Source organism: Melanerpes formicivorus, unplaced genomic scaffold, assembly GCF_026170545.1.
Source record: "Melanerpes formicivorus ecotype bairdi unplaced genomic scaffold, bMelFor1.0.p_v2 SCAF_3, whole genome shotgun sequence".
NCBI lineage: Eukaryota > Metazoa > Chordata > Aves > Piciformes > Picidae > Melanerpes > Melanerpes formicivorus.
Window position 1 is genome coordinate 12,773,578 of NW_027142355.1, and position 25,017 is coordinate 12,798,594.

General features: G+C 35.8%; 1 protein-coding gene across 2 annotated transcripts in view; it reads left to right on the top strand.

Moving 5' to 3' along the window:
* Nucleotides 1-25,017, top strand: part of LRRK2 (leucine rich repeat kinase 2) — a 62,754-nt gene that overhangs the window by 25,988 nt on the left and 11,749 nt on the right. For both annotated transcript variants that reach the window (XM_068166712.1, XM_068166721.1), the window contains 24 exons: nt 52-192; nt 1,549-1,670; nt 2,304-2,373; nt 2,817-3,037; nt 3,527-3,777; nt 5,036-5,184; nt 6,861-6,954; nt 8,342-8,528; nt 8,874-9,055; nt 9,675-9,904; nt 10,893-11,020; nt 12,117-12,335; nt 14,434-14,635; nt 15,795-15,883; nt 16,627-16,814; nt 17,851-18,005; nt 19,001-19,147; nt 19,303-19,494; nt 20,242-20,388; nt 20,682-20,782; nt 20,970-21,160; nt 21,810-21,970; nt 22,753-22,923; nt 24,687-24,787. In XM_068166712.1, the coding sequence (XP_068022813.1) occupies nt 52-192; nt 1,549-1,670; nt 2,304-2,373; nt 2,817-3,037; nt 3,527-3,777; nt 5,036-5,184; nt 6,861-6,954; nt 8,342-8,528; nt 8,874-9,055; nt 9,675-9,904; nt 10,893-11,020; nt 12,117-12,335; nt 14,434-14,635; nt 15,795-15,883; nt 16,627-16,814; nt 17,851-18,005; nt 19,001-19,147; nt 19,303-19,494; nt 20,242-20,388; nt 20,682-20,782; nt 20,970-21,160; nt 21,810-21,970; nt 22,753-22,923; nt 24,687-24,787 (3,839 nt within the window). The remainder of the gene's footprint in view (nt 1-51; nt 193-1,548; nt 1,671-2,303; nt 2,374-2,816; nt 3,038-3,526; nt 3,778-5,035; nt 5,185-6,860; nt 6,955-8,341; nt 8,529-8,873; nt 9,056-9,674; nt 9,905-10,892; nt 11,021-12,116; nt 12,336-14,433; nt 14,636-15,794; nt 15,884-16,626; nt 16,815-17,850; nt 18,006-19,000; nt 19,148-19,302; nt 19,495-20,241; nt 20,389-20,681; nt 20,783-20,969; nt 21,161-21,809; nt 21,971-22,752; nt 22,924-24,686; nt 24,788-25,017) is intronic.

Here is a 25,017-nt window from a genome sequence, read left to right on the forward strand (position 1 = left end):
ATTTGGATTTCTTGGAGAACATGCTATCATTTTGGCTCCTTACACATACAGGTGCAGGCTCTGCACTGGCAAGAATGGTGCTTAAATTCCAGATGAAGAGTAGTTCAGAGGATAAAACCTACGATTGGAATTTCATTTCTGACCCATTGGTGGACACTGTTTTTCCTTTGAGTGATGATATGGATAGTGAAGGTAAATGCTTTTCTTTTCTTTTTATAATTCAGATCTGCTGTGACAGGGCTAGAGTATAGCCATAAATTAGTTGTTTATCTGAGATAAAACACTTCTCATTAAAAATATACTGTTTTCTCAAAATTTGTTTGTGGTAACATTAGAGAGCAGTTTACAGTAAGTAAGTGTGTGCTTTATCTACAAAATTAGGACTTCAAGGTATTTTATTCAGTTATCTATTTGTAAATAGTTCTTCATGCATTGTTTCATGTAGAAAGAAAGAATGGGATTCATCCCTGTAACAAATCTCCCAATTTAGATACTGACTATTCTGATGTCTATTTATGAGCTATTCTCAGATGCTGCCTTTCTAGTCTATAGCAAAAAGAAAATGCTTCAAGAGCACAGTTTGCCTCATGAAGTCAGATGCATTGTGATCTAAAAATCCCTGTTCCTTTGGTTGTCAAATAGATGGAACAAGTCCTGTCCCAAAGATACCTTAATTAATCAGTAGGTGTAAATGACTAGTCTGCATTCAGTCCAACATTATTCTTGGTAACCATGTCAAGAAATCTAAATGGCCTTGAACTTACAGCCCAGCATTTCTCCCTATAATATCAGTAATGTAAAGGTATGAGCAAGGGAGCTCCGTTTACAACATACCTTTTGTTTGTTCAGATGTTGCTGCTGTTTAAAACTGTTGAATGCTTAGAGTCATCACATATGATTAATTTCAGATTGATCAGAGAATCCTGATGATTTATTTGGCACTGCTTTGTTCTTTTATTTTGCATCATTCAGCACCATTTTTCATTTCTTTAGGACAATAACACAGACTTGTAATATTAATAGGTGCTATTCGTTGTCCACGTAGAAAAGATGTTTAGTCACATATAAACTAAATGGTAAAACAATTTTATCTTCACTAACAGGAGTGCTTTTTAGGAGTCTTAAAAGTAGCTTTGAGAAAAGGGTCCAGATAATCCTAAATCACCAAAAACTTTGATGTTTTATTCTCAATAAATGTAGGAATGAAATTTAGCTATTAAAATACAGACTTTTTCTATTTTAAAAAGTTATTTGCACTGCAGTAGCAGAAGGCTGTGTTACAAAGCATGTCATAATCTCAACCTGTTGGAAATTTTAAATCATGCAGCATCAATATAAATTGCTGCAGCTCATACCTGGAGCACGTGAGTTTTGTATGGCTCATGTACTTTTAAAACAAGTTGACAACGTTCTTGGCATATCACACATACAGTTATCCAGTGTGCTTTTGAAATGTCTCTCTCCTTTGTCTAAGAGTTGAGTTATGAGCCTCATCTTTAAATACATTTTCTTACTTATTTGTCCTTCTGTGATACTGTTTTGTACTAGGAAGTGAAGGTTCACTTTTTACAAAAAAGAAGTCCAATTCCATTGCAGTTGCTGATTTACATTGTAGAGAAACAGTCTTTCAAAGAGGTTCTCCTACTTTGCCACGACATTCCTACTCTGTGGTAAGTCAGATCTTTATTTTTCCTGGCTTTTTATGGGTCATCTGCGTTGTTTACTGCAAAAGTGTTAGTAGCCAAGTGTGGTGGGTTGAAATTACCCCCAACATAAAATTGCCAAACCAGCTCAGCTGAAAGCAAATGAAGCTGTATTACTAGCAGAACTACAATCTAGAAATATGGAATGCAATGAATATGTACACAATATGCAATATTTACATGTATTTGCAATGTATAGACAACACAAGTACCCCCCTGGACAAAACCAGGGGGTTACCAACAGCTTCCTCCTCTTCCCCCATCTGTACACAGGACAAGAGAATAAGGGAGAAAAGCAGAGAGTCGTTTGTTAGTACTTAGCCAAAACAATCAATACAGCCAAGGTCAGCAGCAGCTAAGCAAAAGCCGGCTAGTATCTGCCAGAGTGAAGGAAGCCAAAAAGAGGGAGAGTTAGTTTACAAATATAACTCTGTCAGATTTCAGACCAATAGAATTCTTTAGACCTTACCATTATTTTTCTTTTTGCATCCAGTAGTAATTTATTTACATTCTATCACTCTATGATTTACTGAACTGAGATAATTTTGAATATCTGCACATATCTATAACTGTTTTTTGTTCTCTTCTGGGGTTTTCCAGGGACCTGGCTCAGACTATGAACCATTAATGAAACATAGAAGAAAATTCTTGCCTTCAGATGAATCTCTCAGTAAGTAAATTATACAATTTAACGTACAGAACAGATTTTTCTTCCTTAATACTTTCAGAAAGCATAGCATGAAAGCATTTTAGTCTGATTAGCTATGTTTACAAAGAGGATACATTGGTAAATACTTTAGTGGAGTATTTAGGGTTTTGATTTTCTTCTTGATTTCACAAATAATTTATGTACCACTAAACAGTCAATGAAATGTCATGAGTGGCCTTACTGGCTTTCAAAAGTTACTTCTGTTCCGTAATACCTGTGTCCATCTCTTCCCTACTGTCTTACAAATTTCTGTCTCTTCATAGAAATCTTCATGAATTTGTGTCTTACCCAATATCCAAAGATTCAGTGTCTTCTGCATCTTTAGATACCAGGTTGATAGATTTTAATTTTAATTGCGTGATAAATTAAATCATGCTATTTTCCCCATGTTTTTGTTTTAATAGAAGGCATCTCAAAACTTTCATCACATATAAGACCATCAGACAGTCTTTCTTCACTGATCTCAGAGAAAGAATGTATTAAATCACTAGATCTTTCATCAAATGAGCTGGAGAACATTGATGCCATCAGCCAGAGTAGCTGCTTAACTAGTCATCTGGAACATCTCGAGAAACTGGAGCTCCACCAAAATGCTCTTATAAACATTCCAGAACAACTGTGTGAAGTAATTCTGCATAATTTTATGAAATAGAAATTGAAATCAGTTACAATAAATTGTTTGTCTCTAACAGTGTACCCGTAACAATACTACTCACCAGTATAGGTCTATATGTTTGCGTGCTTCATACATTCACTCAATTTTCATTCAGTGGATTTATGTTCAGCTAGAAATGCATGTGTTTTCGTGGAACTATTTTTAAGTCATTTACTGTAGAGAGCTGCTTTGGAACATATTATGTAGAGTAACATAATAATATAAAAGGAACTGATAACAGCAGGCAATTCATATCTCTTAAAGTTTATAAAATTGAGCTAATTAATTTTGAGGAATGCTTCATAATTTATTCTGCAATAGAAGTATTTCAGGTTACATTGGTATGGTTGCTGGTTTTCCTAGTGGCAGAAATAGATAATTTAAATATAGCTTACTTTGAGACCTATAAATTCATACTTTCATTTAACCTTTTAAAAACTAATTATCTTTTTCTTTCAGAACTTGAAATGTCTGAGTTACTTGGATTTGCACAGTAACCGATTTACTTCATTTCCTATTCATGTACTGAAAATGAATTGTATTGCAAATCTTGATATCTCCCGAAATGACATTGGACCTTCTTTTGCTTTGGATCCATACCTCAGATGTCCAACTCTAAAGCATCTTAATCTTTCATACAATCAGCTGGTTTGCACTCCTGAATTTCTTACAAATGTTGCTGAAAATCTGGAACAGCTGTTAGTAGAAGGGTGAGGAGCATTTGTAAATGCCTGTAGTGTAACAAACAACAAAAAACAAAGTTTGTCATCCAGAATGATGACTGTTGCAGCATGGAAAGGATCGTTTAGTCAACCGTGAAACACCAACATTAGCTTCCAAATGTGTAAATTGCTGTAATTTTCAGTGTTGTTTTACAGAAGTACAGAAGAATATCTGTGGGATGTGATAGAATCTAACAACATTGCAGTTTTAGTAATATACTGAAAATGAAGTTCAGTGGTTTTCCCACTGCCATACCATTCATCCACTGGAGTGTGTTGTGTAACATATTCAACTAGGTTTTCTGAATGCAAAATACATTTTCCACTGTATTTCGTACTCACCAAAGGTTTTTTGGAGGTATGATTTGTGGAATTGCATTTACTGCTATGGATATATTTTAAATAACAGAGCAGAGAAAATACATCATTTATTTTTTTACCAGCAGTTTCAATTATAGTTGTTGGTGAGTAAGATAATTCATACCTACATGGAATTCTTAAGAATGCTGTTATTGATAGCTCTATTATCTGCAGATAACTCATTCATCTCCCATAATTTATTTTAAATAAGGTGATTTCTTTTTTTTACGCAAATTCACACAGAATAAAGACAGCAACATATGTAACTAAAGCAAGCAGTATTTAATATGTGAATCACATTTGTAAAACCAATATTTTAAATCAAAATCCTGTTGCATTTCTTCATTAACTGTATTTTAAACTTCACCAACAATATTACTCTTGCAAAACAGTGCTGCATAGTTCTTTTGTTTCTGTCTTTTTAACTCTGGTGGTCTCATTCCCAGATAAATTGTTTGTAACATAATATACTTGTCCTGAAGCATTTCCCATATGTGGAATGGTGTTCTTTCCTTTTCTTTTTAGTGTTCTATAATCATGCTGTGATTGTAATCCTGCAAACATTTATCTTTAGTAAACCACTACTTATAAATGCAGCAGTCGCTTGTGTGGGATTGAGCTGCAGTGTGTAATCAGGAAATGATGCCTTATGGCACATTCTGGCATTTGCTTTCCAAATCAAAACAGTATCAGTCATGTTATTCCATGTTGACAGATATATCAGTATTTTTGCTGACTGACCATTCTTTTAATACAGATTCAAGTCTTATTTTTGGTTTACCATTGTAAGTATAGCATTGTCAGCTCAATAGCCTTTACTTTCACTTTTTAGCTAATACATTCAGAATAAAACATGGATTCTATTTTTTTTTCTCTTGTTACATAGAAACAAAATTTCATGCTTAGCATCACCCATATGCTTGAAAGAACTGAAAATTTTAAACATTAGTAAGAACAATATTTCATCACTTGCTGAGAATGTCTTCATGGGTTGTACAAAACTGGAGCAGTTGAACGCCAGGATGAATGCTCTGGGTAAGTATATGTGTAAACAGATGGTTTCTTCTGGAAACCATTCCAAGTTACAGAAGTCTTCAGCCACTAGTATTTGGAGTCCTGGGAGAACAGAAAAGGAGAATACCACACATGGTAACTTGTATAATGTATTGAAGTATAAAACCAAGATAAAAGTGGTTCAGTGAACTAGAGATCCTACATGTTGTTGGGGAAGGTTCAAGGCAGAGGAAATTGTTCAAAGTTAGCTTGCAAATCCAGTACTAAGATAGGTTTAATACTGTACTAAAATACACATCATGTAAACATCTGGAGTTCTATATGAGAAACAGTGTGGCCAGCAGGACTAGGGAAGTAATTATCCTCCTGTACTTGGCACTTAAGTTTGCATCTCAAATACTGTGTTCAGTTTTAAGGTTCAAGAAAGTCAGTGAGATACTGGAGTATGTCTAAAGAAGAGCAACAAAGCTGGTGAGGGGGTTAGAGCGCATGTCTTATGAGGAGGTTGTTTAGTCTGCAGAAAAGGAGACTGAGGTGAGGCCTTACCACTCTGCAATCACCTGAAAGGACGTTGTAGTGACATGGATGTTGTTGTCTTGTTTGGACACAAGGAAATGGCCTCAAATTGTGCCAGGAGAGGTTTAGGTTGAGTATTAGGAAAACTTTCTTCACCAGACTTGTCAAGTGCTGGAACAGGATGCCCAGGGAAGTGGTGAGTCACCATCCCTACAGGTATTTAAAAGGTGTATAGATGTGATGCTGTGGGACATGATTTAGTGGTGGCTTGTTAGTGCTGTGTTATCAGTTGGACTCAACGATTATTTAAACCTCTTTCCCAACCTAAATGCTTCTAAGATTGCATGATTCTAGTGATTACCACACTATATGCAGTGTTTTATTCTGAATAGGACAGAATGTTTGCTTTACTTACCTGAATGCAAGTGTCATTTGAGATGCCCTGAAGCAGCCCACTTGGCTTACAGCTTCTGGTCTAGGAAAGCTGGTCTTCCATAGCTCCTGTGTCTTATCTCCGAGATATGCGGATAGGTCAGGTACCATAGGGAAGATCATGTTCCCTAGATCCCAGTGTTTAAGCAACTGAATTGAGTCCTGAGTGTGTTTCAATGGCTTAGCATATTTTAACCAAAGGTGTTGAAATTAATTTACCAATAAAAATGCAAATCATATCAATGAGATTTTAATGATACTGCAGGAGCTCTTAAGTTGCTGGCAGAATTTACTTCCATCTTCAAAACATAAAATCTTCCATTTAAAAATCATTATTGTAGTATTTCAGGATAGTATTAGACACAGCCAAACCATTAGAGTCACTTTTATATGCATAAGACCCATCACTCACTGGGTGAATTATGGGAACGTTATGTATGCTGGCACTAGAGTAAAGCATAAGTATGATTATTTCAGTGTTTAATATCTGTATGAGATGAAATACAATAATATGTATTGTGATGAAAGCCAATACATTACCTTGGTTCTAAACTTACTTCATTTTGGGAGTTTAGTTTTAAATAATGCAACTCAGATTCTGCCTTTGGTAGCTTGTGCAAAGACCTACCTATAAGAGGTAGCAGGCTGACCTTTTTAGTCTGGCTTTGATTCTAGAAAAATCTAGTCTTAGAAATAATATAAACAATTCTGAAAAGTAATAGGATTAACCTCTTTTTTTCCTGCTCTAGAAATAATACCTGACTTGTCATCCAGCATAACAAGCTTAAAATTATCCCAGAATCACTTTATGAATGTTCCAGAAGCAATTATGCTTTTACCACAGTAAGTTGTTATTTTAATTATTGACACTAATGTCAAGTGCTTGGTGAAGAAAATTTGATGGTAAGACCTTTGTTAATCATGTTCTAACGATTTTCAGGAAATCCAATCTTACAGGTGAAATAAAAAAAAGTCACATTTTCTTCATTCTGAGAAATTCTGCTCCCTAGATTCAGATCATTGCTATTGAAAATTTATTGCTTGACTGCTGAAGCTGACAATTCTTGCTGAGAAGACCAGAATGAAATTATTATTTTATTGAAACCAACAATAAAAAGATAGTTTCAATTTTGCCTTTTCAACAAGTTCTGCAGACTTTTACACAGGGCTACTGAGATTACATTTTCACTTCCCAAATATCACAAGATATTTATGCTCAAAGAATGACACTTCCTCTAAATGGAATTGTGATAATGAATCATGTGACATTTATCTTGCACTACCTTCAAAGCATTATTCATGTGAAAATCAGACTTCTGCTTTTTTTTGTAGAAGTTACTGCCCTTAACAGGTGACTAGAATCAGATTGTGGACAAAATGCTTGCAAGGGGTGATCATATCAGTATCAGATCAGTCATCTGATAGGTGTGTGTAGATGTGAGTGCTGATGGCACCATGAGCACATCAATATTAACATGATATTACACTTTCAGCATGCTAATATTTGTATTCAGAGCAGCCAGCTTAATGGCTGTATTAAAAATATGTGACTTTCCCAGCTCAGACAAATTGGTAAGAAGTCATGATAACTTTTATTGCATGCTTCATGTTCCACGGAAATATAAACAGCATATTTGTCCAACAGATGATTTACAGGAGTTAGATGTTCTTTTTTCATGTAATTCTTGAATGTGGTGTAATTGAACTACAGAATTTATGTACATGCATGGATTTACAAACATACGTTCATAGAAACATGCTGATAAGAGTGATGTGTCCATAACATCTTAAGTTAGTCTCCCAAGTTAGGAGCAATAGAGAGAGTAGTTCACATTACCTAGTTTGGCTTCATAGTTTCTAAGTGGAATCTTGGGTTCTAGCAAGTTGATAATACCAGGATGTACTCCATTGCCTTTTTAAAAAAAAATACTTAATTATTAATTATATTATTTAATTTACTATCTGAAATACATACAGTACAGTGTCTGTGCTTATTTTCATGGCCAGGCAATTTTATTCACAGACAAATGTATTGAAATAATACTGTATTTTCCAAGGTAATGAAAACCTGCCTATATCATCCTAATTACTTTTCTTGTAGTAATAATTCTCCTTCTTCTATCTATGTTTTCTGTTCTATAAACCATTTGCTTATTTATTAAACATGAATATAGTTTATTTTATTTTTTTCTTTTGCTAACTTCTCTCTTTATTATTTTCATGTTTTCAGTTTGCGATCAGTAGATTTAAGCCAAAACAAGATCATAAACCTGCCTGGGCCAATGCACTGGAAATCGTTAAACTTAAGGGAGATGTTATTTAACCATAATGAAATAGGTATCTTGGACTTGAGTGAGAAAGCATGTGCATGGTCTAGGCTGGAAAAACTACACCTGTCCCACAACAAGTTAAAGGAGGTAAAGTGTAAGATTCTACATAAAGAAAACTACCTTTTGAATGCAGCTTTCAATATTAATTTGATTTTCATGTTACTTCTGATATCATTGTAAATTATAGTAGTAATTGCAAATAGTACTTCTTGTGAATGAAAATCACTATATTAAGCTTCTCTGTCAGGAATTTGTCACATAATCAATTTCTATAAAGAATTCATTATGAGGTCTTCTGTCTGGCATGTTTATTAAAACTAAGCTAAATTACAGCAGCAAAAAATAATATATAATTTTGTTAAATGTTTTGATTATTCATGTTCATGCATTTTTCTAAACATTTAATTGCCCATTAAATGCTCTTTTATTTAGATTCCTCCTCAGATTGGCTTCCTAGAGAACTTGACTTCCCTGGATGTGAGTCATAATCCTGATTTGAGGTTCTTTCCAGATGAAATGGGAAAACTGTCCAAAATCTGGGATCTTCCTTTGGAAGGACTCCATCTTAATTTAGACTTCAAACATGTGGGATGCAAAGCCAGAGACATTATCAGGTTGGTTGCTTTACTGTTCTTGACTATTCTCATTTTCTTTGAATATGCAGTAAACATTAATGCTAAATTGAACTTTATATTCTGGCATTGAATCTTGAGTAGGATTCTCTGCTTCAGTATTCAGTATTTCTAAGGTTGGAAGAGACCTCAGAGATCATCATTCTGAAAAGATGTGCCTGTATGTCATGTGAAATTCAGCATGCTACTCTGTGGAAGGCTTCATTTCACATTATATCATATATAACATATCATTTCATATCAGCATACACACTTACAGTGATTTAGATTATAATAGTATTACTTCTTCAATTTGATGCTTCTATAAAGAATGCAGTAAATGGTGCTTATCAACTATTTCTAATATGCTCATCATGTTCCCAAATGCATTGCAGAGAGCACATTTCTGGGCAATTACAAAACAAACCAAAAAAGAGGACGTACTCTGAATTTATTTTAACTTTAAAATTGGAAATTGGAATGTTAAAATCCCAGTAAGGCCAAACGGATAATTGAAAAAGTGAAGAAAATTGCAGGGCTTTTGATTTTTTTCTTGGCTCTTGAGTTCTGTTGATATTTTTCTTACCCACTTCTGTGATTTCTATAAACTTTTTTATGCCAGATTTCTTCAGCAACGACTGAAGAAAGCTGTACCTTATAACAGAATGAAGCTCATGATTGTTGGAAACACTGGCAGTGGGAAAACTACCCTGCTACAACAACTAATGAGATGCAAACGAACAGAATTGGGCTCTCCAAAAGCTACAGTAGGCATTGATGTAAAGGATTGGATCATTCAAGGGAAAGGCAAAATGAAGAAAGAGCTTATATTAAATGTGTGGGATTTTGGAGGTATATTAAGAGCTTATTGTCTTTTACTTACTGTCTTCTCTAACACATTAATGCATTACTTAGAGTCAGCCTGTGAAATCTGGAAAATTTGGGGCAGTAGAATCATGCAAACATACAGCAGATGTCCAGTTAATTCCATAAATTGGCAGTTAAATTCTCAATTTTAATACAAAATCTCATTAATTTCTCATTACCAAATGTGTTCATTTGTTTCAACCATGGCATTCCAGAACTATCATTTCAGAATAGTAAGAAACTGCTTGTAATCACTAGAGCACTCATCTTGCATTCAACTCACTCTCTCCCTGTTTTAGTCTGGGTGGGTTGGTCTGTCAAGGTTCTATAGTATCACTTTTTCATGTGGTCACAGAAAACAAAGTGTTTGGGAGGAGTCTTTGAACTTCACATTTTCAGAACACTTAGGTTAGGGAACTCCAGAAGCATTTCTAGAATTCAAGGGGTACATTATGCTATAGAAAAGTTACTCCTTAAACATAGGTCGGTAATAATTTAAATACAGTCTACGGCACAATGGATAAGCACAAAACAGCCTTCAAGCTGAATGTTCAGTTTCTGTTGCAATTTTAAGTGCTTAATCATGTGAAGTTAGGAGTCTTATTTTGAAGGTGCTGAAAGGACAGGAGAGAGGGAAGAAAGGAGGAAGTATGGAGTGAGGGAGAAACTGAGTATCGGAGTTTTGAAAGAATTATGACCTTTCAGATTGTCTTTGCAGCAGCCATGTTTATCCAGTTGCTAAGTCTTACACTTCTTGCTTTAGAAGTAGCTTATATATTTCAACATCATGACACAGCCAATGAGCTGTCACAAGGTACCTATTAAAAACTCATAGTTTTTATAGATTTCCTCTCAATTTAGATATAAGCATTAATTTCCTTTGTGGATTGAGGATAAATGTTCTACTGCCTTTTTGTGATCTGAAGACATTCAATAAGGGAAGTACTAAACTGTGAAAATCTCTTACCATTAGGGCAAGAAGAGTTCTACAGTACCCATCCTCATTTTATGACCCAAAGAGCTTTATATCTCGCTGTTTATGATCTCAGCAAAGGACATGCAGAAGTGGATGCTATGAAGCCATGGCTTTTTAACATCAAGGTAAAACACAGATATGTATAGAATGGAATTCTACTTTCCAGGGACTTGTCGATGAATAGCAAATTAACCAGAAATATTTTCAGATAGGGGAAGAGGAAAGAAGTCTTCAGCTTAATATGTAATAGGTTGGCACAAGAGCTGAAATGTGTATTGAGTATGAAAATATTGGTAGATACACAAAGATATGATCAGTACCTTTTTGTACATAAAATGGTAGAGAGTGATGTACAAAATAATTGTATGTTTTGGTGATAGTTTGATAAAAATAAGAAATGAGTTGCATTAAAAGGATTGACCTGCTTTTTCTTTTACACTATTATAAATTCTGGTGAAATCTGAATTTGTCTAATTTAAAACTGACTAGATGCATATCTGAAATAACACTGTTAAGTGTGTGCTTAGCATCCTATTGTTAATAGGAATGATTACAAGACTAATCTAGGAAAATGAATCTGAGAATCTTGTAATTTGCTCAAACTGCTCACCCCATGGTGAATGAGCATTACTTGCCTTTTCCTTGTGTATGATGGTTAGCCATGGCTTATCCTGTTTGTTAAACTTAGGTTTTTCACACATCTCACCTTGAGCAGTGATACAGGATAGAGGTTTATAGTCAGTTCATTGTTGAAGAATATGATTTCTGATGTGTACTCCTTTGCTGTGCATACTTGCTGGTGCTCATTGCTGCACTGTTCCAGTGACAACCTAGCTGAGCAGCCCTTGCTTTTCTATTTTGTTGGGTGCTTGTAATGAAAAATACAGCTGTTCCTCTATTTAGATCTACAGTGCTTCCTTTTATAAAAAGCTGATTTTTAAAATATTTCTATTTTGAAATATACTGCTCTTTGTATGTTAAAAAATATAGTTCCTATTTATAGCCTGATGCATTTTTACTGCCTTATCCAGTCAAAGATGCTACATGGGATTGCAGTTTAAACTTACTCTGAATAAGAATATAGAGTAGTACTTTACATTTCAAGCTTATTTTTGAAAAGGCATAAAGGGGGAGTTGATTTTTCCATTGTATTGATTGTTTTGAATATTTCACATCAGTAGCCCCTATTGAGCTAATTGACTGTATGGATTCTACTAACAGGCTCGAGCTTCAACATCCCCTGTCATTCTGGTTGGCACTCACTTAGATGTTTCTGATGAAATGCAACGTAAGGCCTGCATGAGTAAAATTGCTACAGAGCTGTTGAATAAGCGAGGCTTCCCAGCAATCCAAGATTATCACTTTGTGAATGCTACAGAAGAATCAGATTCCATTATCAGACTTCGGAAAATCATAATAAAGGAGAGCCTTCACTTCAAGGTAAGCCTACATACTGCTTGCAGTGTTGAAAGCATCCTAATTATTTCATTGTTACTCAACACAATTGGATACATCTTTTTAGTGTGATAGCAACCTCATTTTGCCTTCTGTAAAATGGTACATGCGACAAAATACTGAAGGAAAATCACCAGGGTTTTTTTTATTTAATTTTCCACCAAAAAAAATCAATTGAGTGAAAATCTCAGCTGAGCTATGTTTTTATGCACTAGGGCCATAAACAGAGTATTTGATTTAAAATTGGCCATCTTTTTCTTGTGAAGAAATCTGATCAGAACCTGTTTTTTTGTTGAATGGCAACAAGTAATTGTAATAACCATTTCAAGATTTCAGGGACCAGAAAATAAGATTTTGTGATTTCTGAAAACTAACTTTTCATGTACTGATTTAATTTTATAGTGTGAAACTGTTCCTAGAAGGAGGAAAGTAAATTGAAGCAGAAAAGAATACCCCTGGAACTGAATGATACTCCTAAATTGGAGAATCTGCACTCATAGTTTTGTTGTCTCCATAAGCATCCCTACCACTCATCCTCTACTATCTCCTTAGCCACAGCATGAAGGCCTAAGTGTAAATGACAAGCATAAAGAGAGTAGCCCAGGCATGGACTAGAAAGACAGGATCCAATCCATAGCAAAAGAAAATGCATACTCTCTTCTTTTTTGTACTTCCATTTACACTATAGCAATCACATAGTGTCACAACATGTTAAAGAGTAAAGGTCATGTCCTGTGCTACTGAAGTCAATAGCAGAATTTCTAAATCAAAACAGAGACCAAATATCTTCTGAATTAATGCTTGGAAGACTGGTGATACAAAGGAGAGGGAAGGATTAAATATGCCTCTTGTTTCTCACCCAGAACCTAGCAGTTTAGCCATATCCATAATCTGCCTACCTTCATTCCACACTGCAGGGAATAACTAACCAGTGTTAAGTAGCAATGCAGTGGAATGGATTCATTCCACTTTTCACACATCCAGTAGGCATGAAGAGAGATGGTATTTGTAAAGCCCTGTATCTCATAGTACTACTTCAACATTCAGAAGAAATTCTGCTTTTTGAAAACATTTCACTCTTGGGTACCTAAGAATGGTTCCTGCAAAATCCGTGTCTCTTGTGATTGTGTCTTAAACTGATGTTTAAACACCAACACAAACGGAAAGTAGCCTGAAGAAGATAGTGTCTGTAAGTAAAACAGACACTTTTTGAAAGAAGTGTTACAAGGTACCTGCTTAGAAGTCAAACAAAGTGAGTTAAGTATTTAATGTTGTCAACAAATGCTCTGAGTCTTTGAAATTGCACAAGGTACTAATTACCTTTTTGACATGTGAAAAACAGCACAGTATATTGGTGTTTAACTTCTTTGAGAGGAAAATTACAAACTAAGAAGCCAATGTGGAAATGTTGGGAAAATTGTTTCCCTTTCCTCAGAAAAATTACTAGATCAGCACTCATAGAGAATGAAAACTTGGTCAGCTACTAGTTAATACCAAAGGTCAAAGGGTGTCTCCAGGGAGGAACTCAGACTCAGGAAATGGAGGAAAAAAGGAACCGTTTCCCTTAAGTGTCTCTAATCTGGCTAAATTTTCTTCTTCCTGTCCACTGACTGTCAGCAATGCAGACTTTAAATTGAGCTACTGCTCTTTTCCCCCTGGTTTATCTGAAGTCATGTCTAGAGATACTGTAGTCTACAAGAGGTGTCATTTTTTATTCATTTGTTTATTTTCTTGTCTTAACCTAATATGTATGACATCATCTGTTCATACAGTGATGATTTTCCTTTTACTTCAGATCAAAGCATTTCTTTAGAACTCTATCTTCTGAGAAGAGATTAATTATTTTTCATTTACATGTAATATGGAAATACTTTTTCTGAAATACTCATTTATAGAAAGACATAATTCTAAAAGAATTAGTTACATCTACCTTTCAGAAGCCGTATTACTACATAAATGAATGTTCTTGTTCCTTCTAGCTGCTACTATTAAGCATACATACCCACCTTACATCTTAGTTTTATCATCTGCATTTCACATGAATAAATTCATATATTTAAGATTATTATTCTTAATTATGCAGATCAGAGATCAACCAGTGGTTGGTCAGCTAATTCCTGACAGCTACCTGGAGCTTGAGAAAAGGATTTTGCTGGAACGTAATAATGTCCCAATTGAATTTCCTGTGATTGATCAGAAACGCTTACTGGAACTGGTACAAGAAAGCCAGTTAAAACTGGATGAAAATGAACTCCCTCATGCAATTCACTTTCTGAATGAGTCAGGTAAAATGCTGTTTCTAGTGTATGTTTCTCAGTGCTTTATTAAAAATCTTCAGCATGCGTGCATTTTTAAACCTCACACAAGGTTGCCACAAAGTGGCAACTCAGCTCTGGTGAGACCCCACCTGGAGTACTGCGTCCAGTTCTGGAGCCCCTCTTACAAGAGGGATATGGACGTGCTGGAGTGTGTCCAGAGAAGGGCCACGAGGATGATCAGAGGGCTGGAGCACCTCTCCTGTGAGGACAGACTGAAGGAGTTGGGGCTGTTTGGTCTGGAGAAGAGAAGGCTCTGAGGTGACCTAATTGTGGCCTTCCAGTATTTGAAGGGGGCCTACAAGAAGGCTGGGGAGGGACTTCTCAGGATATCAGGTAGTGATAGGGCTAGGGGGAATGGAATGAAGCTGGAGGTGGGGAGATTCAGGCTGGATGTGAGGAGGAGGTTCTTCACCATGAGAGTGGTGAAGCCCTGGAATGAGTTGTCCAGGGAGGTGGTTCAGGCCCTGTCCCTGGAAGTGTTTAAGACCAGGCTGAATGAGGCTCTGGCCAGGCTGATCTAGTGTGGGGTGTCCCTGCCCATGGCAGGGGGGTTGGAACTAGATGATCTTTGTGGTCCCTTCCAACGCTGACTGATACTATGATAGTAACTATGATTGAGCTGAAATTCTTAAGCTTATGTAATGCTTGATTAATAATCCAGGTTGTCAAGTCATAAAGGAATTTTGTGATGCAAAGGATCTGTATTGTGAAAAATCTGTCTCTTACCCCTCCTTTAAAATATCATACTTGATGGTTAGCACAGTTTCTGAAGAAAGATTTGATTGCTGTAATAGCTTGAATAGTGGTTAGATGAATATCTGCAACAGCTTATCTCTGTGCTGTTCAGACTTCATACGATGATGTAATAAACCACACAGAGCATAGCTGCTTGGCAAAAAACCAAGTCAGATTACAAATTTAACAAAACATCTGAAAAGAAATGTAAAGCTGGGCAAATCAGGATTACATTCTACTCCTGAGATATTGACATCAATTCAGTAGCTGTATTTATTATCCAAATTGCTTATGTCAAGTCATGTAAGAAAAACAGCCCAGAATGTGGTGTTTACTTTGCTTCATATGGAGCTTGAAAAATGCATTGCTAATGACAATATTCTTTTTGCAGGTGTACTCCTTCATTTTCGAGACCCAGCACTACAGCTAAGAGATCTCTATTTTGTAGATCCTAAGTGGCTATGTAAAATCATGGCACAGGTTAGACTCTGGTTACCTTTTATATCTGCATGGATGGAATTTTTCTCCCTGTCTGAAACCTCTGTAATTTATCAGTAATTCTTCATCATTTCTTCGGTATTTCATAATCTAGAGTAATCCAAACTGCACTGCACACAAGGATACATGTAGAACAGAACAAAAAAAAACATGGATGAAAAGAAATCTTGTGTTACATTAAGATGGAAGCTGGAACTTTGGATTAAAGTAGTAAGAATGGGGCAAGAAAGGTTGTATGCTTGGTATTGATGATGGCAGAGGGAAGTGAGTGATACTGGATTCATGTGTCTGGATGGGAGAGGAGCAGACTGACTGCTGAAGTGAAACCATAATTGAAATATGTTTCTAGAAACAATCCCCAAATTTTATGTATATATTTATATTTACTAGTCTTTTATTCAATGCAGGAAATGAGACAGCAAAAATATAAGTTTTAGCTTTTAAAGATGATGGGACTAAGAGCGAGAAAATACCTAAAAGATCACAAGACACAATGAAAGCTACTGAAGAATGGTAGCACACAAGTAGCTTGAAACAGGTTACATTTTTTCACTGTTGTCTTCTTGTTGGGTAGTATTGTGGAAATGTTTTGTTTCACTGTGAAGTGGAATCCATTTTTCCTCCTGAATGATAGGCTACCAAATACTTTAGAGAACAGATTTTGCTAGGAAAATGCAGTCTGGTGATGGCCATACACCTGGAATTGTTTTGCTTTTTCTCAAAAGATCCTGACAGTGAAAGTGGAAGGCTTCTCTAAATACCCAAAGGGAATTGTAAAGCGTTCAGATGTGGAAAAATTCCTTTTAAAGAAGAGCAAGTTTCCTAAGGTCTACATGTCACAATACTTTAAACTTCTGGAAAAATTTCAGATTGCTTTGCCATTAGGAGAGGATCAATTATTAATCCCAAGCAGGTAAGCAAATAGCTAAACCCAGAAATGACAGCCATAGAGGTCAATCAGAATAAAAACTTCTCATCAGGCTAACTAGTTTAACTGATTATCAAAGCAATTTGGTATATGAAAGCATGTCTTAGTACACTACATTTTACTGAAAAATATTTCAGGGACATTTTAAGCTGATCTTCTGCAAGAGGTGTTCAAGAGGGGATTGGACGTGGCACTTGGGGCCATGGTCTAGTCATGAGGTCTGTGGTGACAGGTTGGACTTGATTATCTTTGAGGTCTCTTCCACCCTTGGTGATACTGTGATACAATGATAAAGCTTGCATCATACTTGCATGGTGAATAAATGGAATCTATAAATGATAAAATGCTTGTGAGGGTAATACTTCTTCTACAGCTACTGTGCTCTGAGTCTGCAGCAGGAAAGTTATAATTCAGCTTTACATTGCAGTGTGCCAGCATTACAGATATTGATTGCATTATAAAAGGTAACCGTGAATTTCTATAGCCTGTTTGCTTGGAATGAGAACCACAGTCAAGTTACTCAGAATTATCATCTCTTCCAAACAGTCTAGTTATTAAAATCGGTGACAAAAAAGTGTTATGAATTTGAGTGCAGTTTTGAAGCAGGTAACATAATTTCTGTGCCTCAGTTACAGATTTCCGTGATGTATTTAATAATGCTTATGTTGTTTCATGGAGGAAGTGTGGCAGGGTTGCATTGACTGAGTTTCTGCAGTCTTCAAGGTCATGGAACAGGAAAATTTTGTCCAAATGTTTTTAATGTGCCTCAGGTTTTCCTCACATTTACATTCTTTATCAAATAATTGTTAGTAAGATTCTGTTGGGTTTAAATTACAGCAGCACTTCATTTTAGCACAAGCAAGCAGAATAAGCAAATATGCTATCGGTCTGTTCCCTGATCGTTCAGATCATTCGTTCATTAATAAGTAATACATTTTACTTATTAATAAATAATGGATGTCATCAGTCAGTTTGGATAAAGTGCCTCATTAAATACTGTCAAATATTTTTATTCTTTCAGTTTGTCTGATCACAGACCTGTTATAGAGCTTCCCCACTGTGAAAATTCAGAAATCATTATCAGGCTTTATGAGATGCCATACTTCCCTATGGGATTTTGGTCCAGACTGATCAACAGGTTGCTTGAAATATCACCTTACATGCTGTCAGGAAGAGGTACAAATCTTTATCTTTCAATGTTTAATAGCAAGCCTGTTTGCATTGCATGCCCACACCTGTACATTAAAGCTGCAATCCCCAACACCATTTTGCTTTAGCTAATTTCTGGCTGCTTCACAAATGCAAGAAAAAGAACAGTGGTCTTTTTTGCAACTTAGAAGTATCTTGGAACAGAGAGTGCCTGACATTTACAGTGGTGTGCAAAGGAAATTGAAGATTGTTAGCAGCCTATTCTTCTTCACTTGCTGAAGATGGAGAAAATCCTTCTATTTATGCAATATTTCTGTTTACTTCTACAAAGAATACAGGAAAGGCTATGTCTTCCATGCAGAATAACAAACCATTTGAGGCTCATTGATTCTCACTTTAAGAAGGTTTAAAATCTTAGCATTTATCAGAAGGCAGGGGACCTGGGGAGTGGGGTCTTCAATTTTTTTTTTTTTTCTCAATAATTCCATGATTGACAGGAGAGCTGTCTGCTGAACTTTGCAATTTCATCTTTGGTTTCTTAATGTGTGATTTATGAATACTGGTAGTATGTAAAGTATAAAAAAATACGCATTGCTAATGCTCTACAAATGATTTATAACTGCCTGCCCTCCTGGTGTTAAGTTGCCTCCGGAGCATAGAATTCCAGTCACGTCTTGCTATTTCATGAGTGTGTGATAGAAGAAAAATTCAAATCACTGACTTTTTTACATAGGTTGCCTGAGGTATTCACTATTTAATCCTGAATGTACCTAAGCATTATCTACTACACGCGTTATCTGCTGCAAGACTTAAAATGCAATTGAACACCGGTTGTCATATATTCAGCTTTTGTTGCGTTCATCTCTCTGCAGAGTTATAGCCTTTATTTTATTTGTTATTTGGGTAGACATAAACCTACAGTCATAATTAAATATTTAAAATACCATTAATCAGTCTGAATAATTTCAAATGCTACACTCACATGGGAGATCAGATTTTTAATCTATTTTTTTATTTTCTAGAGCGAGCTCTTCGTCCCAATAGAATGTATTGGAGACAAGGCATCTACTTGAATTGGTCTCCTGAAGCTTATTGCCTAGTGGAATCAGCAGTGTTTGACAACAACCCAGACAGTTTTCTGAAAATCACAGCACCTTCTTGCAGAAAAGGTTAATTGTTCCTGAGCCTGATTTTTGCTCCAGTTTGATAGCAGTATGGCATTTTGATTTGTTGTGCTTTTGCCTTTAGAATGTGTAGAGTTTAGATTTGTAATTACAAGTATGACAAGCTGAGGCTGTAATCTCCCTCTTTTGTTTCTTTAAAGGGTGCATCCTTTTGGGCCAAGTTGTGGATCACATAGATTCTCTTATGGAGGAATGGTTTCCAGGTTTGCTGGATATAGATGTATGTGGTGAAGGAGAAACACTGTTGAAGAAGTGGGCTCTGTACAGCTTTCAGGATGGTGAAGAACACCAAAAAATACTACTGGATGACTTACTTAAGAAAGCTGAAGAAGGTAAATATTTATGTCATTTGAGTTACGCAGGGGTACACCTGTATGCAGATAAATATCATACGATACCCCATTTGTAACATCTGGGTACTTTATGTTATTTTTAAATGGCTCATTTGTTTGAGAAATAACTACAGTATAAGTCAAAAGCAGCTTGTTTGTTTAAGTAACAGCTCTCTGTATAGAATATGGGACAGTTTGCAACTACTCTTTGTAAATGGCAATTATGACAAGAATCCTTTTGTCATTATACCAGTAGTGCAAGTTCATTCATGGAGTAAATCCAGAACGTAGTAAAATTGATTCTAGATCTTTCAGTTGGAGCACACACAGCAGTAATTTAAAAGGCAATATTCAGAATGCCATTCTACATACTAACAATTTTTTTTTTTTAATAGATAGAAACATAATCTCTTGGTTAGTCTAGTGTCATTACACAGCAACCGTTGCTGTCACATTTGATTGACATATATACAGAACCTTGAAATTGCTTAAAAAATGTAAGATATATTAAGTTGAATGGCGACCTTAATTACTGTTTTGTTCCATATGTATATATCTGTCTACGTCTGTGTGTGTATGTGCATACATATATATGTGTGTGTATATATTTATAGAGATTTAATTTTAGGTTATTAATTTGATTTTAGGTACATTGATCATACACACTCACAGAGCTCTGTGTACCTTTCAGTGTGTTTTGAGTGATGACTACCCTTTTATTTTAATTGTCTCATTTTTTTTTCTTAGGTGACCTTTTGGTAGACCCAGATCAACCAAAACACACCATTCCAATAGCTCAGATTGCTCCTGATCTGATGCTGGCTGATTTGCCTAGAAATATTATGTTGAATAATGATGACTTGGAATTTGATGAAGCTCCTGAATTCCTCCTGGGTAAGCACTATATTTAGAGGGTTTTTTACAGAGGTTATAGAAACAAATCTGTTGCAGTAATTTCTGCACATAAAACAGTTTAGAAGTTTCATTTCTGTGGAAATGTATTTTTCTAAGGTATTCTGAATTTTTCAGGGTTTGAGTTTCAAATTTTCTGTTATCATCTATGCTGGATTCTGTGTTTTATGTGTTTAGACTACTGATCATATTAAAATTGGACCCTTTAAGCTAGTTTTATGAGAAATGGTTGATATCACTTTGTTTTTAATGTTTTCAATTTTATTGTTGAAAAGGTGATGGTGGTTTTGGATCTGTGTACCGTGCATCCTATGGTGGAGAAGAGGTTGCCATAAAGATATTCAACAAACATACTTCCCTGAGGCTTCTGAGACAAGTAAGAAATAATGCCTTTTTTTTTTTTTTTTTTACCTGTAGTGCCACTCTTGAAATACTAACCTTGGTGAACAGCTTAAAAAGTTTAAGTAAATTGCAAGACTTCACTCCAAAACATTTCTGCATTTACTTCAGAGATAGAGAGGTTATGTTATTTACAGTATTCCATCTCATTTTACAATTTACAGGAGCTCGCAGTGCTTTGTCACCTCCACCACCCCAGTTTAGTGTCTCTGCTGGCTGCTGCGATCCGTCCCCGGATGCTGGTGATGGAATTAGCCCTTAAAGGGTCTCTTGATCGTTTGCTTCAACAGGACAATGCAAGTTTAACTAGAACACTTCAGCACAGGATAGCTCTACATGTGGCGGATGGTTTAAGGTAAACATCACTTCTACATTGTGATACATATATTATATGCTAGCAAATAGGATACGATACAAATGAAAAACCTTAATTTTCTTTTATCTCAAGCAGAATATTCCCTGTGTCAGACAAATGCTTGTATTTTTATGCTTGATTAGCTGATATATAAGACAAGTTTTTGTTACCTGTTTTCTTTCCTGCTAAGGAGTGGCACTCATATAAACAGAGAAACAGGAAGAGCTCTGGGTGGAGTTTCTATGTGGCTGTTGATCTCTTATTAAAATGTCAAAGAAATTAATTTAGTGCATTTTCAAGTTCTGAAAGTCCATGAACGGCCTAGGTAAAATGACAAAACCAGCAAAGGAGCTCTGGGAGCAGTGAAGTTTAAACTTCTAAGATTCAGTTTTCAAACTGCCATTGACACTTACAGTGATACTAAAGTATTGCTGTGTTTATGTGCCAGTAAATAATATTTCAGAACAGTTCTGAAGTCAATATCCAGCAAGCTGGTATTATGTTGGTAATGGTTGACATTTTTAACATAATATTTAACATTTGAAAATATAATTTACTGTTATGGGAGTAATGCATTCAGTGGGGGGTGTGTGTATAGATGCATCCCCGAATTATGAATGCTTTCAATCAATAATTTTTTGATTAACAGGTACCTGCATTCAGCAATGATCATCTACCGTGATTTAAAGCCTCACAATGTGCTGCTCTTTACCCTGTATCCCAATTCAGCTGTTATTGCAAAGATAGCTGACTACGGCATTGCCCAGTATTGTTGCCGAATGGGAATAAAAACTTCTGAAGGCACACCAGGTGTGGAAAAATGCTTTCTTTTACAGTGCCTTGTGTCCAACAATATCTAATACAGTTTTTATGTGGTTTGTAATTCAAATCTGTACTACTCCAGTTAAAGATCAGAGAATGTTGCTCTAACCCTATTACAACTTGTGATACCAGATTTATACATATTGGTCGTCTTGTTCATGTATTTACACCTTTCAGAAGAATCAAGAAATATCCTAAAGGTCTTAAAAGAGAATTAGTTAATTACATTCATCCATTACAATTTTTGTCTCAGTTTGGTGTGGTTACTGTGATATTCAAATTACACAGCTAAAAGTATTTATTGTTTTAATTTTCCGTAATGCAAAGTTAGGTCTTCATTTTTCTTAAAGGCGATAAATATCTGCACTGTTCTCTGACTTCAGAGAGAACATCCTTTTAAAAACACTGAACAATTCTGTAACTTTGAAAAGTTATCTTGGAAATTATGCATAAGGGTGTAACTTCAAATGTTTCGGCCATCAGCAAACACTGCAGACCTGCCCTTCATTTTCCGTATTCATTGATAAATGAATGATTTTAGGTTTAACAGTCAGGAGCTCTGTAACGGATGTACTATCCCCTTCCTTTATACCGATTGCTGACACTTTTGGAGGTCTGCCACAGGCAAACTATTGCCAGTCCAGAAATAGTGTGCCATTTTTTATTTACTTCCTGTAATATTTTCATCAGTAAGTATTTGCCCAGGAAAGGATAAAGATGGCTTCGTCTTGGTATGAATCATAACCACTAATGAATGATTTTATTTGCAGGATTTCGAGCACCAGAGGTGGCCAGAGGAAATGTTATTTACAATCAGCAAGCTGATGTTTATTCATTTGGCTTGCTGCTTTATGACATTTTAACAGGAGGGGGTAGAATAATGGAAGGCTTGAAGTTTCCAAATGAATTTGACGAATTGGCAATACAAGGAAAGTTACCAGGTAGGCCTTGTTTCTTGAAAGTTTTAATGTGAAAGTGGACCATTTTCCTAGCTCTTCCAAAAATAACACCTCTTATGTTGGATCTCAGTGTCGTCAGAGGAGGAGACTAAATAATACCGCTTTTTAAAAGCTTCTTTTAGCTTCATGCAATCTAGAAATAGTGAGAAATGGGCATCTATTCAACATCACTTTGGTTGTAATTTCACTGCAATTTCAAAGAATCTAGCTAATGCATTTTATGAAGAAATGAAGGGTTTATATACTTGGGACATTATGCAGACCTAGCTAGAATGGATATTGCTGAAGGTACTTTCTAATGCTAGAACTTGACCTTTACATATTACCATGGCACTAAGATCCACACAATTCCACTTCTGTTCTTTGACTGTGATACATTACATAAAAATATCTATATTGAGAAGATGCATATTTTCTAAAAAAAGCTTGAAATCTTACTTTCTTTTTAAAACAGGTTCCACTACTTTAAAAGACCTGCCACCCCTAAAAGTTTTAGACAGCAGTTCCCTTTTAATTTGTCAAGAGTGTGAAGTCCCTGCCTAGCTACAGGCACTCTTCATATTCCATTTACATTGTAATATGTAGTTGGCTCCTGAAAGGAAGGTTAAACAGGCTATCAGGCTGGACAACTCAGTATATGGCAACCTCCATGTAAAGAACTGTTGAATTGTTATAGTACTACAAGCTTAATGTGGGACATTCTTACTTACTGTCCTGTGGTAGTGGATATACTCATGAAACATTCTTTAAGACTGAAAACCTGTTCCATTTAGGAAAGGGCAGCAGCCATACCACTTAGTCTGACATGGCTTCTCCATTAGGGACAGAGAGTTCATGCATTTTCTGCTTCTCAAGGAGAATAGTCCAGTTTGTAGTTCAGATGATTTAAACCTCCTCACTGAAGAGGCCATCCCAAGAACCGATGACTAAGTGTCTTTTGAGTGCAGCTGTTCATCTGGCTATTTTCTGTATTATGAGCCCTATCAGAAGTATTAGTTTCTGAAGATAGTACAGTTCCATCTGTGCTCAGGCTTAGCATCTATACATTTCCATAAAAAAAGTGGCTGGCTGAGCTCACAAGTAAACAGTGCCTGTCTGAACAAAATATGTTCATTTGCAGGTATTTATCATTAATGTTACTTCTGTCTAATGTAGGACTGGAATATCTGTTGTGGATAATGATGAACTAAAAGCAATACAGGCTGTATTCAAGAATGATTTGTTCTTAGAGGTCAGCCCCCAATTCATAAGACATATTCAAAGCACTGAGTCCATATCCCATAAATACTATATGGAGTTCTTTGTCCAGATTACTCTACAATTTATTGGAAGCTCATTTGTATTCCATATACTCTGCCCAAACACAAAAGAATAGATGTGGAAAAAAGTGTTCACAGGGATTTAAAAAACTGCAGACCAAAATTATATGTGCTTGAATGCTCAGCGTTAATCAAAACACAATTCACACACATCTGTGATTCAGTCCCAAGTGTAGGGACATTAAAGAAAAAGTTAAAGGAAAAAACACTTGCTTTAACTGCTTTTAATGAGAAGGACTCTAGCTCTAGCAGATGAGCAATTCCAAGCTATCCATGCTGATATTTTACCTGAGAGTATGATATTTCTTAAAGCAGCTCTCTGAGAAGTTAATTAGCTCTTAAAATAAGAAATAAAGTTATTCAGAACTCTCACTTCTGAACTGTTCTAAAGACTGGTTAAGAAGTTATCTTAATTTTACATTTTAGATCCTGTCAAAGAATATGGGTGTGCTCCCTGGCCTAAAGTTGAAAATTTAATTAAGAAGTGTTTAAAGGAAAACCCTCAGGAGCGGCCAACATCTTCCCAGGTATTATGTAGTGTGTTTATTTGTATTTTTGTGGTGGGTGATACCACAGAGTTACTGTGCTTTCTGAAAAAGAACAGGACATTGAAGTTGGTAGGAGGCACACGGTCCTTTCTGTTATTCTTTTCTGGAACTGAAACAGTCATGGAATACTGCCTGCTCTTGCCATCCAGGATAAACTGTTCCATTCAAATCTACCAACCATTTATTCTAGCCTGCTGTTTTCCCCTGTG